Source organism: Apus apus, chromosome 2 (assembly GCF_020740795.1).
Source record: "Apus apus isolate bApuApu2 chromosome 2, bApuApu2.pri.cur, whole genome shotgun sequence".
In the NCBI taxonomy this organism is placed as follows: Eukaryota; Metazoa; Chordata; class Aves; order Apodiformes; family Apodidae; genus Apus; species Apus apus.
Genome location: NC_067283.1, coordinates 109925725 through 109944144, shown reverse-complemented (window position 1 = coordinate 109944144; position 18420 = coordinate 109925725). Strand labels below are relative to the sequence as shown.

At 42.4% G+C, this 18420-nt stretch overlaps 2 protein-coding genes across 2 annotated transcripts in view; both read left to right on the top strand.

Moving 5' to 3' along the window:
• The window catches only part of CHST9 (carbohydrate sulfotransferase 9), a 92122-nt gene extending 89255 nt beyond the window's left edge, over positions 1-2867 (top strand). The window contains exon 3 of the mRNA XM_051610902.1: positions 1458-2867. Coding sequence (XP_051466862.1) covers positions 1458-2555 — 1098 coding nt within the window. The 3' untranslated portion in view covers positions 2556-2867. The remainder of the gene's footprint in view (positions 1-1457) is intronic.
• Positions 2868-15058: 12191 nt separating this feature from the next.
• Positions 15059-15571, top strand: LOC127380799 (uncharacterized; the record flags this gene model as incomplete). Its single annotated transcript, XM_051610280.1, has 2 exons — positions 15059-15121; positions 15452-15571. Coding segments are annotated over 2 exons (183 nt in total), but the record flags the coding sequence as incomplete, so codon positions are not given.
• Between the last annotated feature and the right edge of the window lie 2849 nt (positions 15572-18420).

Below are 18420 nucleotides of genomic sequence, written 5' to 3'. Positions count from 1 at the left end.
TCAACCTTCCAGTAAATGTTTAATCACTTTATGGCAGAAGAGTCTTTTAATGTACATTTCCAAAAAAGTTAGACTTATGAAAGCAGTCAGGCAGCCTGTGCATTTGTGTCCAGCTAACCATTTGGATATCTGGTATTTGCAGCAGGGTGTTCAAAAACCTGTTGGCCAGCATCCCCCCTTTCCAGGAGTGTAATGAAAACAGACAGCTGTATAGATGTGTCAATGCAGCAGGCTTGCCTACTGAGACGAGAAGAAATCTACAAGCCTTAGTAGACATGTGAGGATCTACTCGGGAGTGAGTGAGCAGAAGTACTCAAACTGCAGGAAGCTCTTCAGTCAACTTGCATGATACAAGACCCTGAAGAATTTGGTGGCAAAACACAGATCCGAGCTTTGCCACTTTTGGCAGCTTGTGGATTGCACAGTGGCTGGGGACATTGAAAGACATGTTTGGGAGGAAAGTCTCATCTTTTCACATTCTTTGCAGCGTCACTAGTTGATGTTTAGTTAGTTCATATCCCTGATGTTGATGTTTAAGTAAGTCAGATGGAATAGGCTCTAAAGGCACCTGTTTTGCCTTATCAGCTGTGAAAGCAGCAAGCTCAGGTACAGGCATCTGTGTTGCAAACACCTGTATGTGCATGCAGTCCAATGAATCCCACTTCCATGAGCTGTCAGTGAGGGGACAGGAATAGGGCTTTTTGGAGGGGGATTTTGTCTGTCAATACACCCCACTCAAACCCACCAATGTCAGGTATTTAGAAGCCCTAGGCTGGTCCCCTATCACCAGCACTGACCTTGCAGCCACTGCAGGACAAGGCATGCTCCAGGTCACTGTGGTGGAAGCAGATGCAACAGCTGTTAGTATGGCTGTGGCAGTGAGCTCCAGAGAGCTCTTGGTGGCTGTGCAACTCAACCAGTGCTGTTGTGGGGGGAAAAACATGTTCAGTAAAGCACCTGGCCACCCCGACCAGGACTGTCAGGCTCCCTGTGTAAACCTCTTAAAAGGTTCTTAAAAGGTGTGGCTTAAACTATTTATTTTTGCAGGAAGACCTAATGACCACCAACAGGTAAGTGTCATAAGCATGTATTTCAGTAATTAGCCCAGCTTGTTGCTAAATTAGATGTATTGATCCAGTGGTTTGAAAGAAACTTTGTAGTACTGGAGCACTGGAATAGGCTGCCCAGGGGGTTGTGGTGTCTCCATCTCTGGAGATATTTAAAACCTGCCTGGATACAGTTCTGTGTAAAGTACTCTAGGTTATCCTACTTCAGTGGGAGAGTTGGACTAGATGATCTCTAGAGGTCCCTTCCAACTCTAGCAATTCTGTGATTCTGTGATACTGAACATTGCCTGGCTGCAATCACACAGCACTGTCCTTGCTGCTGTTGCAATGTGAATGGGCTGGGCTGGACTGTCGTGGCCTTGTAAACTCTGCTCCTTTCTGTGTTTGCAGGAATTCACGGTCCCACCTCCAGGGACAGAGAGGAGAGCAGCGTGGAGCAGTAGTGCTCCTTCTGGCCTCAGTAAGCACAAGATGGCTGTCTTGGGCAGCAGGCACTGGTGGGGCGAGGCTGACCCTTTTAGTGTGGTGGCTGCCTCCTTGGTGAGCCAGCTGTCTGACCCGCAGAAGATGAGCGAGTCACCTCTCGGCCGGTTCAGAGGGGTGTATTTGCCCCCTGCACTGCACCCTTTAAACAAGTCGTTAGTCAAGGGTGGCCAGTGGGAGGAAGTGGATAGCACCCAAGAAAAGCGCAGGACCTTCCTGCATGACTTCTGTGAGAAATACAACAACAGAAAGAAGCTGCCAACCCACCTCGCACACCTGGTGTCAAGAATTTACGTGGAAGATAGGCACAAGGTCCTGTACTGTGAAGTGCCGAAAGCAGGCTGCTCCAATTGGAAAAGGGTCCTCATGGTGCTCAATGGACTCGCCACTTCAACACACAACATTTCCCACGATGATGTGCACTACGGGAAGCATCTAAGGAAACTGGACAGTTATGACCTAAAAGGGATATACACACGTTTGAACACGTACACCAAGACTATATTTGTACGTGATCCTATGGAAAGACTGGTGTCTGCCTTCAGGGATAAGTTTGAACATCCAAACAGCTATTACCATCCAGTATTTGGGAAAGCAATAATTAAGAAGTATAGACATAATGCAAATGAAGAAGCATTGAAAACAGGATCGGGAGTTAAGTTCAGAGAGTTTATCCAGTATCTGTTAGATTCCCATCGCCCAGTAGGAATGGACATTCATTGGGAGCAAGTCAGTAAGCTCTGCTATCCCTGCCTCATCAACTATGATTTTATAGGAAAGTTTGAAACCTTAGAAGAAGATGCCAATTACTTTTTGCAGCTGGTAGGTGCTCCACCTGAGCTGAAGTTTCCTAAATTCAAAGACAGACATTCCTCTGATGAGAGAACAAGTGCAGAAGTAGTGAGACAATACTTAAAGGAATTGTCTAAGGAGGAGAGACAGCTGACCTACGACTTCTATTACTTGGATTACTTAATGTTCAATTATACATCACCAATTGTATAGCACCAGAATAGCTTCAGGCTTCTATTAGATATTTATCATTTTGGGATTCAAAACAACTACTTTGATATTAGCCCTGAAAGGAAACAGTTACTGCTAAGTGGAGTTGTCTTGACTTAGTGGGGATTTTTTAAGCTAGAGTGACATCAATTGACATTAAGTTATAGGCGAATGTACAAAAAAAGACCTGTAAACAGCATAAATTGCACTAAAATGGCTGAAAAAGCTGCTTTTACCATTATGGATTGTGCTGTGGAAGGGGTAGTGCAGCCAGCTGTTGCATTAGCTTACCTAATGTTGTTTTAATGGTTTAAGAAAAAAGCACTCAGAGTAGCATGATTCCTTTTTGGTGTGTCTGCTTTGGAAATTGTTTTTGAAACTATTTTTGAATGTATGTTTTACTTTCTGTCACTTACTAATAAAGAAGCATTGGCTAATTTTCTAAAATGTTTGCAGCATTCTCAGTTGCAAGGCATGGTTGTTTGATTACCATTAGGCTGTAGCTGGTTTTAGACCTGATTGTTTTTTATTGAAGGATGCTCTTGAATACAAATGCATAAAACTACAAATAGCCCAGCAGTCCAACTGTTGAGCAGAGTATATTTGGGTAAGCCTGCAATCTAAAGTCCCAGTCCACTACCTCATTTTGGTTGATGCACTAGAGTTGACAAACATAACCCTCCTTTCAGAGAACTGCCATATACATTAAAATTAACATTTTAATGCACAGTGGGGACAATCTCATGATGCATACTGTGGTTCAAATATACAAGATAGTCTTGATCTTTGGGCAAAGTCTTAGGGTGGTAGCTATGGGACATTATAAGGTCTGTACAGAGAAGCAAATTCATTGCAGCCGCTGTGACCGCTCTTGGTCTACCAGTGTCTGATCATCAGTCCAACTCCCAGTAATTTGTTGTACAGGTTTGTATGTATGCCCATTGCCTCTCAAACCCATGGATTTGTTTTGTCTGCAGATCTTCTGGAAGTCACCAGCATTTTGCTGTCCTTCCTGCCTTGTCAGCACCTAGCAAACTCGAGCAGTGGGATGGATGCTGTAATGCTATGTGGTGCGATGGGTATTGCTGATTAGTCCTAGAGGCAGTTGTGTCCAGAGTCCCATCATCCTGGTTATAAAAGAAAAGGTACCTTCTCACCACCGCTTCCTTCTCCTCTCTCAGGTGCCATCTGTGCAATGCATTTTTCCTGTGACCTGCAATTGCTCATGGCATTGTAGGACGGGTGGCCAGGGTGTCCCAGGAGGAGGAGAAATCTCTGCAAAACTGACAGGGGAAAATCCCTGTGCCCTTCCAAAACAAAGATGGCACCTATTCTTTGTTTCCTGAAGTGGTTTGGAGCATCGTTCTCCAGTGTCTTGATATAGCAAGTTGTAGAATAAGGCAACAGTCTAGCAGGATTCTTCTGCAAGCACAATGTTCTTTTCCTCTGTCCCCAACTGCTGTTCATGACTAACACTATTGCTGGCTTTTGCCTCAGGTAAATATATGGCTTCAGTCCTTACACAGGAGTAATTGTAGGTCCCTGCTGAAAGGAGAGACCTTTTACTACATACTCTTGCTTGTTTTTCACTCAGTTTTCTCCTCAGAAGAGGAAAAAAAGCCACCTCCATCCTCTGCACTGCCATTGTGTAACCGAGCAGGCTCTGCACATCTCACAGCAGGATGAGCTGCTCCAAGTGGGAAAGGTAAAAGCACACTGGGCAGCCCAAGCTGGAGGTGGTGCTGTACATGACTAGCAGCACCTGTAGCCAAAGTTAGCCTGTTTCCTGGGGCTATGAAGCAATGAGGAAGAGAAGCGAAAATCCCACAAGCCATCATGACCATGAGGTGTGGAGAGGTACAGGTGTTCAGCACCAGCAAGGAGGTGCAGGGAGGCCTCAGATGGGTGAACACACATTGTTACTTCTGTGAGCTGTTACAGTGCCTAGACGGACCCATAGGTGTTACCACCAGAAGTGTTTGGGATGGGATATCAGACCATTGAACTGTCCCAATGCATGCCTTTCCTCAGGTGAACAAAACGCCCCTACATCTCCCCCTTTACACTCTGACTTCCACCTTCCCTGGCAGCAGTGTCCTCATTTTCCTGTGGGCTCTGTCCCACAGCAGGGAGCCCCAGTGCTGCCCAGCTCTGCCTGTGGTGCAATGGCTGCTGTGAGGAGGCAGCTGCCCCATGGCCAAGGACCCAGCCCCAGGGCACCATGCTGGAGAAGTGGTTGCTTGTAGCCACTGCCTTGGTGGGTACCAGCACACTACTGCTCCAGAATTGTGCACCGCACCAGTTAATGGCTGTTACTGAGTTCCCATGTGTCTTTACCCATCATGACTCTTTTTAAAAAAAAAATCAGCCATGAACCTTCATGACTGTTGCCCTCGAGTGGGACTATGCATTAGGACTTCAAAGAGCAGCTCCTGCCAGAGTTGTGATTTTGTGTCATCCAATCTCCTAACTCAGGTGAAAACTGCCTTAGATTTCACTTGGATTTGACCTTGGTGCAAAAAAGTATCTTTTCCACCATCACAGCAGTTCTCTCTACATTCTCTGCTCTTGTACGTACTGACTCCCACCTCAAATCCTGAATGAATCTCTGTTGATTTGTAAAGAGTTCTTCCAGGCCATTGAGGAATGTAGATAAAAATAATAAAATGTACCTTTTGATGTCTGTATATTTGCTTTGTCTTGTCTGTTGTGGATGTGTGTTAATTAATTGTTATTTTACAGGCAAAAATGGTTTATATACCATTTTCCAAAAAAAAAAGTAGTAATTTCCAAAAAACATATGATGGAAAAAAGTTTTAACATGCTAATAAAGAATGGAATCTGGTTTATATATGAGTTCCATATGTTTTTTTTTTAATTCAGAGAACTGAATAGCAGTAAATTACGAAGACTATGAAGAACTTCAGATTCACCTTGAGCTTGCTTTAGTGACAAACTTTCAGCCTATATGACCAGGGAATGAAAGAGATTTGGTAAGGGGGATGTATCAAAAAAGCTGTATGGTCTTATAAGATTTCATCCACTAACTGATCTTGGCTGAAGCTATTGTTTGAGTCAAGGAGGGGGGTGAAATAAGCTATTAGCAAATGTTTGGATTCTGCAAATGAGAGGGAAAATGACATTGATCTGCGTGCATCCATGGGCATAGACATCAGGTCCCAGGACTGTCACCTTGAAAATCTGGTATGGTTTGCATTTGTGATTTGAAAGGGGAGGACACTGCTTAGGCCTTTAAAGTGAGCATGTGCACAGAAGCGTAATTGGTTTAGCCGCACTGTGGCTCTAGTGAAAGTAATTTAACTTCTTTGTATGCTCAGCTTCAAATTTCATAGCCCCTAACTGCACTTAAAAATTCATTTTTTGAAAATCTAACCCAGACTTTTGTAAAGAGGAGCCTCTCCATAGTCATCTTCAGCGACCTAGGGGATTCAGATGATCTCAGTAGCAGAATCTAGATTGTACTTTGCCTCATTAACCACATTTTGAAAATCACCAGCCTGCTTTGCCAGGAATTAAGTTACATGATTTAAAATTAACATAAGAGTTTAGCATAATTGAAGTGGGACTGTGATATCTGACTTATGGGATTATAAGAGATAAAGGCATAATTTGCAGCATAAAAGATAACCTCTATTTTTCAAAGTAAATTTTTAAAGGTCAAAGTGTGAGGTTGCGTTGTAATGTGGCTTATATTTTGTAAGACTGCTAGGTAAAAAAAACCCTGAAGGTCAACCACTATAACTAGCGTAAGATCCCACCTCCACAACTGCACAGATGTTTGTTTTACTCAGAAAATGATATTGAACATATGCAAAAGAGGAATGAAAAGACAGTCCACAATATTTGGTGCAATTACACTTACATTGAAGCGCAGCTGCAGCATGTGGAGCCTCTTTTGAAAGGCTTCATTATAGTAAATGCTTTTTAGTTATGAACATTTCTTCATTTGAAGATCTCTAAGCACATCTCTGATGAGGGTTGGTTGTCAGGACATTTCAAATGTGCTCTAAAGGCATTATAGTGAGGCCATTGGAGGGCTGGAGCAGAAGAGTGCTCCCTTGGCTTGTTTCTTCCAAACACCAGACAGCCATGCTTCACCCCTGAAACAAAAACTTGACTTTTGGAAAATATTTGCCTTCTAAAATGAATTAGTGTTAAATAAAATCAAATTGTTTAATAATTCCATCAAAATATTTTAATTAATAAGTTAATTGATTAAAAAAGAATTTAAAAAAGAAACTGCAGATGTGTTCATCCTCAAATTCTGATATATTTGCCCACATAAAGCAGTTTCCTCTTTCCATGTAGGATTTGGCTTGCAAAATTCAGACACAGCCATTACACCCATCTCTTCTGCAACTGCTGGTAATCTGTTGCTTGCTGGAAGTCAGAGGTGTGCAGCCATAGTGCAATCAAACATGGCAAACCCTCTTGAAATGTCCTCTGGTGTAACTCCCCCAAAAGGCCAAATTTATTGGAGCTACTCCTGCCTCAGGCTGTTCTATCTTGGTGATGTGTCATTGGAGATCACCACTTTCATTTTAAGGTTGTTTAAATTTAAATGACAATTACAATATGACACTTTGCAGAAGTCTGTGAGGAAAATATTTTAATAGATCTTTGCATTGTATATGTAGGTTATATATAAAAGTCTTTGTTGTATGTGCCTTCTTGCTAACAATGCCTCAGATAAGTATTTTTAACTGTAATCTTAATGCCACTTTATCAGCTGTGTAACCTGCTCTGGTGCTTTCAGAACTAAATAAATTGGCCTTGGAACCTAATATCTGAAATCAGACCATAAATTGTTACACTTCATCAAAAATTCAGATGCACCTATCCTGTATCAGCCAATTCATTTATAGTTCAGAGGGCAGGAATGCACAGGACTGGGGGAGTGTAACTAACATACTCAGCAAAGGGAATCTGTCCATAGCTCCAGATACCTGGGACTGATTTGCCTTCTGTATATGGGAAGGGATGGGACTTGACACAATAATCATATTATTTAGTTTAATGAGAATGTGTTAAATTTGGTATTCATAAAAATACCTATTTTGGGAGAACTGCTGAGCACTTGGTGCTGTAGCTAATTGCAGTGAGTCCCACAGGTTTCTTTTGTCTTGTGACTGGAGTAACAGACTTGGACTTCAGAGATCTGGGTCTTCCTCCAAGTTGTGTAACTTCATGGACTTCATGAACAAACTTGAACTTCTCTCTGCCTTAGTTTCCCCACTGGTAAAGTGGTCCTGTAAATGGAAATTATACCACATGCCTTCTCCTAAAATCATTGAACTATGTGGATAGATAACTGTGATTAGAAACTAGGTGTTAGTACAGAATTTAACTCATAGGATGTTCATGCCCTTTCTTTCTGTTTTATTTCTAATGGCTTGGAAGAAGCCAGAGACCTCCCAGTTTTTTTCCAGTGAGAAGTGCATCATTCAGCTCTGTTCTGGGCAGTTGGCAGCCTTAAGAATGAGAGCTCTGTTTCAAAACACTGTGTGTCTTGTCAAGCCTGCCCAGGCACTGCCTCAACATAAAACCACTGCCAGGTTGTCTGACCAGGGGAAAGTGCCCCTCCGGTTCCTTTTGTACAGAGTAGAGCAGACAGAGACAGGGTGAGAACCCTGCTGTCTCATTTTATTCTGAGCCCATATAAAGAGAAGCTGTTTTATTTTGCTGCAGTAGCCCTAAATAAAGTGATGCTCAACTAGAGAGTTCTGCAGAAGCAGTGGATCCCATCCATGTACTCCAATGCCTGCCTCCTCCTACACACCAGGGCTGCATAGCCCAGTACCCAGGGTTGTGTTCCCTGACCCCTTCAGGAGGTCCTGCCAGCCTTGTGACAGTCTCCAGTTTACCTGGCTGCTGGAGACACTCAGCATTTAACTCCTACTACCATAGCTACTTTTTCTATGGCTGCCTGGAGACTATGTCCTGATGCAGACTATGTTGCTTTCTTCTATTTGTCTTCTGAAAATGATGTGATTAACAACCCTGAGAGAGGGAAAGAGTGCTTACAAAAAGAAAGGGAAAAATACCAAGGCCATGATCATAACACTTTTTTCTTTTTTTCTCTTTTTTTTTTTAATACATAATTGTTGATTCCTTTCCTGTGTCATCTCACATACAGTTTCCTGCCCTCTTTAAGTATGTCAGCACAAATGAGTGTGACCAATTACTGGTTCACTCTCAGATGTCAAGTGTAAGCCAGCTCCAGTCCAGCACATCTATGTTATCATGGCACTGAGGCTGCACGACTAAGTCTGCCTGAGACCATGGCACTGTCAGTAATCATCTCTGGATGCATACCTGTCTTGTACTTGTCATGTAGAAATTCCTCCTATGTCAGTTTTGCTTTTTTTCCCCTCAAATTCCTCCCAGATAGCAGTTTCCTCAAACCTCCCTGCTTATTTCTCAACATTTTCAAGTTCGAAGTGTTCCATTCAATTTACATTCAAGAAACAGCATCCTGAGACATAGGTGTAGGAGCAGAGCAGGTTTATCTGGGCATTTCATCACACAGAGATGTAAATTGACACTCAGATTGTAAATACATGTCAGTAGGATATCAAATGCTAAAGGTTTAATTTTCCCAAGCTAGTTACTTATGTGTAAAAACTGGATGTAGGCAGACTAGCACCTGCCTATTGAATTACCCCGTTCCTCATACAAGCAGACACAGAGAGAGAGAGAGACTTTTAAATTTTAGGAATGACAATGAGTCTCAACCTGTTCCAGTGATCCACCACCCTTATATTAAATATTTTTTTCCTAATGTCCAACCTAAATCTACCCTTCTCTAGCTTGAAACCTTTATCCCTTGTCCTATCATTCCATGCCCTAGTGAACAGGTCTTCCCCAGCCTTCTTACAGACTCATTTCAGGTATTGGAAGGTTGCTATAAGGTCCCCCCAGAGCCTTCTCTTCTTCAGGCTGAACAATCCCAACACCCTCAGCCTGTCTTCATAAGAGAGGTGCTCCAGTTCTCTGATCATTTTCACTGCCCTCCTCTGGACATGCTCCAAAAGGTCCATGTCCTTCTTGTGTTGGGGGCTCTAGAACTGGATGCAGTACTCCAGCAGAGTACTACTCTCACCAAGGCAGAGTTGAGGGGCAGAATCATCTGTCTTGAGGTGTTCTATCTTTTGATGCAGCCCAGGATGCAGCTGGACTTCTGGGCTGCAATTGCACATTGGTGGCTCATGTCCAGCTTTTCATCCTCTAGTACCCCCAGGTCTTTTTCCACAGGGCTGCTCTCTAGCATGTCTTCCCCAGCCTGTATTCATATCTCTTGTTGCTCTGGCCCAGTTGCAGGACCCTGCACTTGGCCTGGTTAACCCCATGAGGTTCACCTGGGCCCACTTCTCCAACTTGTCCAGGTCCCTCTGGATGGCGTTCCATCCCTCTGACGTGTGGACTGCACCACCAGAAGTTCAACTACATAACAATTCCCTCCCTACAAACTTGCATAAATGCATGTATAAATGCATGTACGTTTTATAAGTGCATGTTCCCAAACACGATGTATGTATGAGTCTCACAACATTCAACAATGGTAGTGGGAGCTACTTAGCTTAAGTCCTGCATTTCACTTTAAAGATCTTAAGTGTGTATTAAGATATATATATATGCCCTAAAGGAACAGAGTTCCCATCACTCAGGATGTACAGGCAAAACTTAGATTAGCTCTGTTTTAATCTCTGGCTGTAGCAGAGAATTAACGTGGTAGCATTCTATAGGCAAAGGTATAATCTGCTGTATAGGCAATTAAATGTTATATAAGCATGTTGCCAAGCCACAATGTCATTCCAAATAAACTTCACCTACTTGCAGGAAGTGCAAGTTTACCTCTTGAACAAGCTGGGTTGTTGGTTTTTTTTGCTTCTTTGCTTCTTTTTTGCTTCTTATCTGGGACAGGATTTTGCCAGGTCTATGGGTTTGCAGTTTGAGCAGCTGTGCCTGCTTCTGGTGGGCTACAGGTTTTGGGGGAAGGTTCCTTGGTGGGAAACTTGCGGAGGATGGGGAGGAAGTGAGCAAGGTTTTGTAGCATCTCTCTCTTTTCAAGGAAGTTATAAAGTAATCCAAGCCACAGACAGCAGCTGTCACCTTTTCTGTGACCTCAGCTATTCTCTTAAAAAAAAACAACAAACAAAAAACCAGAAACAGGACAGAGGAAAAACCTACAACGAGAAGGGGAAATGTTAATTGTGGCTGGAGGTGACAATGCCAAGTAAGAAATGGCTGCTTTGCTTTTGTATCCCTGATTGAAGTACCCTAAGACTGCAGCACAGCTAAAGCTCAGCTCTGAGAGAGGATGGTGTTTCTCAAAATCCTTGTGATCCCTGCAGGTCCTCCTGAACAAGCACAGAACCAAAGTTAGACAAAATTGTTCTATGTCTCAGCCATGCTGCCAACAAATTCCGTCCTCCCATTTGTCCCTGAAATTTTTTGTGTTTCCAACTGAGTGGCTGCAGTGGGTCCAGGACACAATATGATGCCTCTGCAAACAGAAACTCCCCTAATGGAAGTGCTCCTACCAGGAAGAATCTGGCTTCTTTTACTTAAAAGTGATGCTATGATTGAAATTCCCAGCTTAAGCTTATATACATTACGCAAGTCAGTCCACAAGCCAGCAGTTGAAGGAAGTGGGCAAAACTTTTTAGGTGGACTGGAGCAGCCACTGCTGCCAGGCACATCAACTGGAGCTGAGAGGGCCACCTCTGAAAAGCAGGTTGGCCCTAAAGGAGACTCCAAAGTGTGGCCGAAGAACCCATTCCTTAGAAAACAGTGCCTAAGAGCTTTTTTGTATTTAAAGATATCCCTAAGCATGCTTTAACTGGAAGCAACAGAGACTACTTTACCAAATCCATACCTTTCCCAGCAAGTCATGGAGGAGGAGAGGGAATATTTCAGGACATTCTGAGAAATGCTTTTTAGCATTTTCAGTTCTGCTTTCCACCGCCCCTCCCTCCTGCAAGTACCAAGGCATTTCTTTAATTTCTTGCAATTTACCAAAGGAAAACAAGCTCTCCCACTGACATCTTTATAGCTGAAATCTGCTCTCTGTGCTATCTTGGTTGCAGAACCGGGCACAGGCTGAATGAAAGAACCTGGGAACTTGTTATGTAAAATCTACAGCAACTGAGCTTTTCCAGTGCTATTATGCCCTGACCCCTTATTTTGGCACAGTAACAAAACCACTGAGACTGGACAGTTATAGGGTTTCCCAGACTCAGGCTTCTTTCTCGCCTCCCCCCCACCCCCCCCCACCCTTTTTGGCTTCATCACAAAACCCAAGTATCAATGGTGTGCCCAAACTCCTGAAATGGTCAAGGACTTTCAGTATCCCCTACACACATAGGAACAGTGGGGAAATATGTGCAATTTATGTACTCATTATTTAGTTGGAACAGTCTTTTGTGTAAAAACTCCTTGCTCTGGATCATGTCAGGTATCTCAGACACTTTTTCTAATTGTTGATATTTGGGCTACACTGTGATCCCTGTTGTTTCACATTCTTTTTTTCTGTTCTGTACTTGTCTTGAAATCCCCATTTTTCTACTAAATTATACTTGCTTGTAACTCCAGTGATTTTTTTTCAGGGGAAGGAGAAGGGGAAGGAAGAAGAGGGGAGGGAAGGGGAGGGAAGGGGAGGGAAAGGGAAAGAGGGGAGGGGGAGGGGCAGGTGAGGGGAGGGAAAAGGCAAGGGGAAAGGAGAATGGAAAAAGAAAAGAAAAAGGGGAAGGGGAAGGGAAGAGGAAAGGGAAGGGGAGGGGAGGGGAAGAGAAAGGAAGAGGGGAAGGGGAAGGAGGGAGAAGGAGAAAGAGCTTTCTTGTCTACAGGCTTCAAAGACTCTATATGCTTTTTATACCTCTTCATGGTTTTGGAAACTTGGAAATAGCTCCAATTTCTCAGGTACACTGTCAGTTCTTTGAGGCAGTGCAGCTGGGATCAAGGTGAGCTTTTAAGGATGAATTACAAGTTGCTGACATTGAACAGCAAAAATTGCATTGCGAGACAGTGTGGAAGTTCCCTTCTGTGCTTTCCATAACAAATAGGTTCAGTCAAGAACCCAAATACAATTTTCAAAGAGCCCATTCTTTAAACTTCACCCTGCAGCAGCGAGGAGCAGGCTGGGTGGTTTCCTGCCTAGTCTTGCACCCTGAGGACTTTCCAGGCTGCGGTGAGAGCCCCACTGATAACAGCGCTGGCGAGGCGTGTAGCTGAAAAGAATCCCTTTCACTGGCGTGTTGGTTCTGCTGCACCGCTGGTAGGAAAATTATGCTCACGCCAGTCAAGTATGCAGGGTGAAACTGAAAATCAGAGGAGTATTGTAGATGTTTTGCTTATACAAAAGAGGACAAGGGAAAACATAAATCCCTCTGAAATTTCCCATTCTTTGCATTCATTCTTATGAAGAATCAATCAGGCTTTTTTGGCTTGTATCCTTGAAAAGGTATGATTAGCCACATCTGCCTCCTTTTTAAGCACTAATTTAATACAATACCTGTCTTCAAAGAAATAGTTCTCTCCACAAAACTCACAAAGTCCACTGTAAACAGCAACTCGTACCAGAGCTATCTACAGTCTATCCAAAGTCTGGATGCAGGAAAAGAGCTGGGACTCTTTAGCCTGGAGAAAAGAAGGCTGAGGGGAGACCTTATTAATGCCTGTAGGTATTTAAAGGGTGGGTGCAAGGAGGATGGAGCAAGACTCTTTTCAGTAGTTCCCAGTGACAGGACAAGGGGCAACGGGCACAAGCTGGAAGAGAGGAAGTTCCATTTAAATATGATGAAAAACTTCTTCACAGTGGGGGTGGCAGAGCCCTGGAACAGGCTGCCCAGGGAGGTTGTGGAGTCCCCTTCTCTGGAGATGTTTAAAACCTGCCTGGATGCAGCCCTGAGTAATGTGCTCTAGGGGATCCTGCTGTCACTGGGGGGTTGGACTAGATGAGCTCTAGAGGTCCCTTCCAACTCTGACAATTCTGTAATTCTGTGATTCTCTGGTAAGTGTACAGAGGTAGGCCATGAAGAATGGTCTCAGACTAGTTGCTCTCTATAAAGAAGGGTAAGTCTGCAAACAAGTAAAAAAAAAAAAAAAAAAAAAAAAAAAGTGTATATATATATATATAATTCCCAAAGTCTTCTGGAAGAAATATCCTTTGGTATTGTTTTTAGTTATTCACACAGCTCGCAGCTTTTTTCCCCTTAGTTGGACTTGAAAAAAAGCAGCTTGCCAAGCTGTAAGTGCCCACAGAAGGAAGGCAGTTGTGGAGGTTAGATTAGAATATGTTGCTTAGAAAGAAACATGAGATGTGCAAGTAGCATAAAGCAGAAGAGCCCTCTGATCCTGTGCTTGATTTCATCCAGTCTTCACAGATTGCATCTGCCACTCACCCTCCATCCCTGGGGGGTGCAAATATGTACTGGACTAGAGCTATAGGCCTCCAAAGCCTGTTTTCCATGGCTGTGTGCAACTGAAGACAAAACATTCTTAACTGATCAGTTCTCATACGTTCACCAAACATGCAGTGGCTATAAGCTGATATCAGTAAAGCTGAAGATGGCAGAAAGAAGTGTGAGCTTCTTTGTATTACAATCTAATATCTTTGTTGACAATTGAGCCAACACAAGAATCTCCAAAGCAGTACAGCTTCTTCCATAAAGGAAGCCGAATTATTTGCCATGTACCAGTTCAAAACCTCTCTCCTAGTCCAGCAAAAATGTGGCACATGTATCACAAGTTAACAAGCTTCATCTATTTTTTTTTTCAAGCTGTAAATATGAAAACCTGTCAGAAATGAAATTAATGTTCTACAGAGGATTTCAAGAAAAACATGCTGTCTGATTTTCTTTAGAAGTTTGGGGACAAAGGAGCTTGAACTTGTACATATTCATAGTCAGACCTTGCTTTTCAGTTCATTCAATTAAAAATGAACCTTTGCATAGAAAAAAGATCAACACCTTCACTTCTATGGCCTGAGGTTTTAGCTTTTAGAAGCCATTAATGTTGAGAGGGAAGAAAACTCCTGTAAAATACATGGTATTAAGAAGACAGCTACTATTATAATCTACAAAGATAGCCTGAATGATCTGAAGAAAACCATCTCACTCATAACATGTTGCATAAGCCCATTCATATCACACATTTCCACTAGGTGCATAAATCCTATGGCTATGAAGCTATATATGTATTATATATATTGCCATTACATTACACACAGCAGATGGCTTGGACAAAGGACAAATTCCGAGCATTGGGCCACCTGTCAAATATACTGTGCCACTGAGCCTCAGCCTTGCCAAAAAAAACCAACAAAAATGAACGAAGGAAGGAAGGAAGGAAGGAAGGAAGGAAGGAAGGAAGGAAGGAAGGAAGGAAGGAAGGAAGGAAGGAAGGAAGGAAGGAAGGAAGGAAGGAAGGAAGGAAGGAAGGAAGGAAGGAAGGAAGGAAGGAAGGAAGGAAGGAAGAAGAAAGAAAGAAAGAAAGAAAGAAAGAAAGAAAGAAAGAAAGAAAGAAAGAAAGAAAGAAAGAAAGAAAGAAAGAAAGAAAGAAAGAAAGAAAGAAAGAAAGAAAGAAAGAAAGAAAGAAAGAAAGAAAGAAAGAAAGAAAGAAAGAAAGAAAGAAAGAAAGAAAGAAAGAAAGAAAGAAAGAAAGAAAGAGAGAAAGAAAGAAAGAAAGAAAGAAAGAAAGAAAGAAAGAAAGAAAGAAAGAAAGAAAGAAAGAAAGAAAGAAAGAAAGAAAGAAGGAAAGAAAGAAAGAAAGAAAGAAGGAAAGAAAGAAAGAAAGAAAGAAAGAAAGAAAGAAAGAAAGAAAGAAAGAAAGAAAGAAAGAAAGAAAGAAAGAAAGAAAGAAAGAAAGAAAGAAAGAAAGAAAGAAAGAAAGAAAGAAAGAAAGAAAGAAAGAAAGAAAGAAAGAAAGAAAGAAAGAAAGAAAGAAAGAAAGAAAGGAAAGAAAAGCCAACAACAATACATGAAAGATTTAATTTTTAAAATTGCACATTGGCTCACAGAGGTAGCTGCATGGAGCAATGTGTTGAAGCTTTTCTAGAGGCTTTACCACAACACCAAGTCACATTTCTCTAAAGCATTACCACCACAGGTGAGCTATGGAGCAACAATGGATTCAGACCTGGCTGACAGATCTCTGAAAGTACTTAATGGACTTGGCAGGGCAGCAGTTGGCAGGGATCTGAAGAGATTGCTGTAAGGCCTCTTGTGCTTTAGGGTTTTCCTCAGTAAGTCTGGAAGTAAATAGAGAATCACTGCCAATACGGTCTGAGTATGACTTAAATTAGTAGGTTGAGAAAAGGGTGGCCAGACTCAGCAGACTGGATTGTTCCCAAGTGTGATCCTGTCAGACAGAATGTCTGCATAATTTTATGTCTTGGAGTAAGATAAGACTTATCTACAGGACAAAGGCTATATCCCAAGAAGGTCTCAAGAGTTACTGTAGAGAAGCAAGAAAAAATGCTTCTTCAGTGTGATGAAGGAGTAAGAACGAATGGCTAATTCAGTTCCTAGGTGTGCTACAAGAAATGCTTTTACTTCAGAACATGCCTGTTTGGAGTCCAATATTAAGAATGCATTTTTAAAAGCTTGTTGCAAAAGTGGTAAAGGCACAGACAAGAGCTGAAGAAAAATGTTAAAAGAAATTTCTTTAGAGTGAGAGACTTCAAGAGCTCACTCTTCTTATCTCATCAAAAGAATGATTAAGAGATGACTTGCTCACATTATGTAAGTATCCTCATGGGGAGACAGTAGAAGTATGAGAGGCTTTTTAATCTGGAAGAGAACAGCACCACTAAATGGCAGATGAATTCATACAAACTGAGTTTAGAGACAAAAACCATTTTTGGTGATGAAAATTATTAGTCTTGGGAATAAGCTACCAAGGGAATGGGTGTATGTTCTATCCAATGAGTTTCTACATAAAGCAAGAATGCTTTTTGTAAAATATATTTAACCAAATATAAGATATTGAACTCATTAAATGTGTCGTGAGGTAAAGTGTAGTGGTCTACAATATATAAAGTGAACTAAAAAATGTTATGTTGCCATATAGTCTTAAACTCCATAATTCTTTGACAGATATATGTTTCAATTTTGTAGGAAATTGAAGTGGTGGTGAGGGAAGAGGAGCTGAGGAGCTTAGAAACAGCAGCAGGACTGTAAGGGAGAGCTACTCAGGTTGGTCAGGAAAGCATAGCTGGATGTTAAAGAGCATGCAGCAGTGGTATATACAGAGTGCTACGTCTTCTGTGGCTGGTAAAATCTTTGATCGCTTAACTGAATTTCAGCATCTCAGATAGCAAAGTTAGACAAATCCCTTTTGGTCCCACTGACTTAGATTACACAACCCTCAGCACACAGACCACAAGCATGTTGGGCTGATTTTCCGTCCTGGCATATGCAGAGCCTCCTGCACACTGCCCTGTGCTGCTGTATGTCACTGATCCCTTCCACAAGAGAGCTACTTCTCTCCTTCATTTCCAGCTGACCTGGGATTCTTCCCCTGACTCTCTTGTACCCCGCAGGAGAGCCCAGGGCTGCTTTTCCTGCTCCTCCCCTCCAGTTTATCAAATCCTGTCTCTGCCACTGATGCAGCTTTTTGCAATAGGAGTTGCTTCAGTTTGTGGTAAGAGGGGAGGAAAAGGACCTTATTTTATTTTATTTTATTTTATTTTTTTTCCTAGCAAAGGGCCTGTACAAGCCATGTTGAAATTAAACTATTTCTAAAGATGAAAAGCCTTCGGGTGGCTCGTATACTACCTAGATGTTAATTTTGCTTTTCCAACTGTAATTGCTGCCTGTTAGTATGAGGGGAGAGAGCAAAGAAAAAGCAGTCAATCCAAATTGTCTTGTGAGGGAAGCAATAGAGCAGGGCTGAGGAAGCTCAGCAGTCATTTAAGTGCACAGCTTCTTGTAAAACTTTTCTGAAAAGCCTGAATGAATTCCCCCAAATGAATGACCATTTTGTCCCCTTTCAGTTCTCCTTCTCTAGCATGGAACTCAATGTGCAGCTCTTGGACAGACAGATTCCACAATAAATAGAGAAGGAGAGTAAAACTAAACCCACTGGAGTTTGGCCAGCAGCAATGTCAAATCTCTTGACTGATTTCCCAGGGAATTCTTGCTCTAAATGTCAGGAGAACATAGCCCCGCAGCCAAACTTGGACCAGACCGATATCAAGGCGTGACAAAATAAATGACCTATGTAAAAAGATTACATTGCAGGAAAATTAAAACTTCAGAAACATGCAAAGATCATATTTCAGTAAGTAGTGTTTTATATAAGATACTTTTAGTAGACAAAGCTGAACCCAAACTTATAAACTGAGGGGAGGGGGATTTATTAGTGGCAACAGAATGAAATCTTCAGTCAGTCAGAAAACAAAGTCTGAGAGTTTCTGCAAGTCTCAAGTGGGTTCTCAAAGTCTTGCACCTTGCTCTCAATCACTGTTGTCTAGAAGAGCCAAGGAAGGTCAAAGGAATCTAGTCTCCTAGGAGTCTGCACAAATTTGCACAGCAGCTAAGTCCCTCCATCCCTTGGGCACTTCTGAAAATCCTCCTGGATGCTCTCCTGGTAGCAGCAGAAAGCACCTCTTTCTCTGTGATTACCTGCAGCAGGAGCCTAAGCAGCTTTGAGATTTTAGATCCTCCATCAGCTGCAGCTGAAACTGGCTGCTGGGTTCAAGATCTGATGGAAAGGGCAGGAACACCAGAAAAAGAAAGGGAAAGAGAGAGGAGCACATGGGTGTAAGCCTCATTGCTTTTGGAAACTGAAAGCCTGAAGTGGTCCTGAGAGAGGAGCAGAGCAAGCTGAGGAGCTTAACAACAGC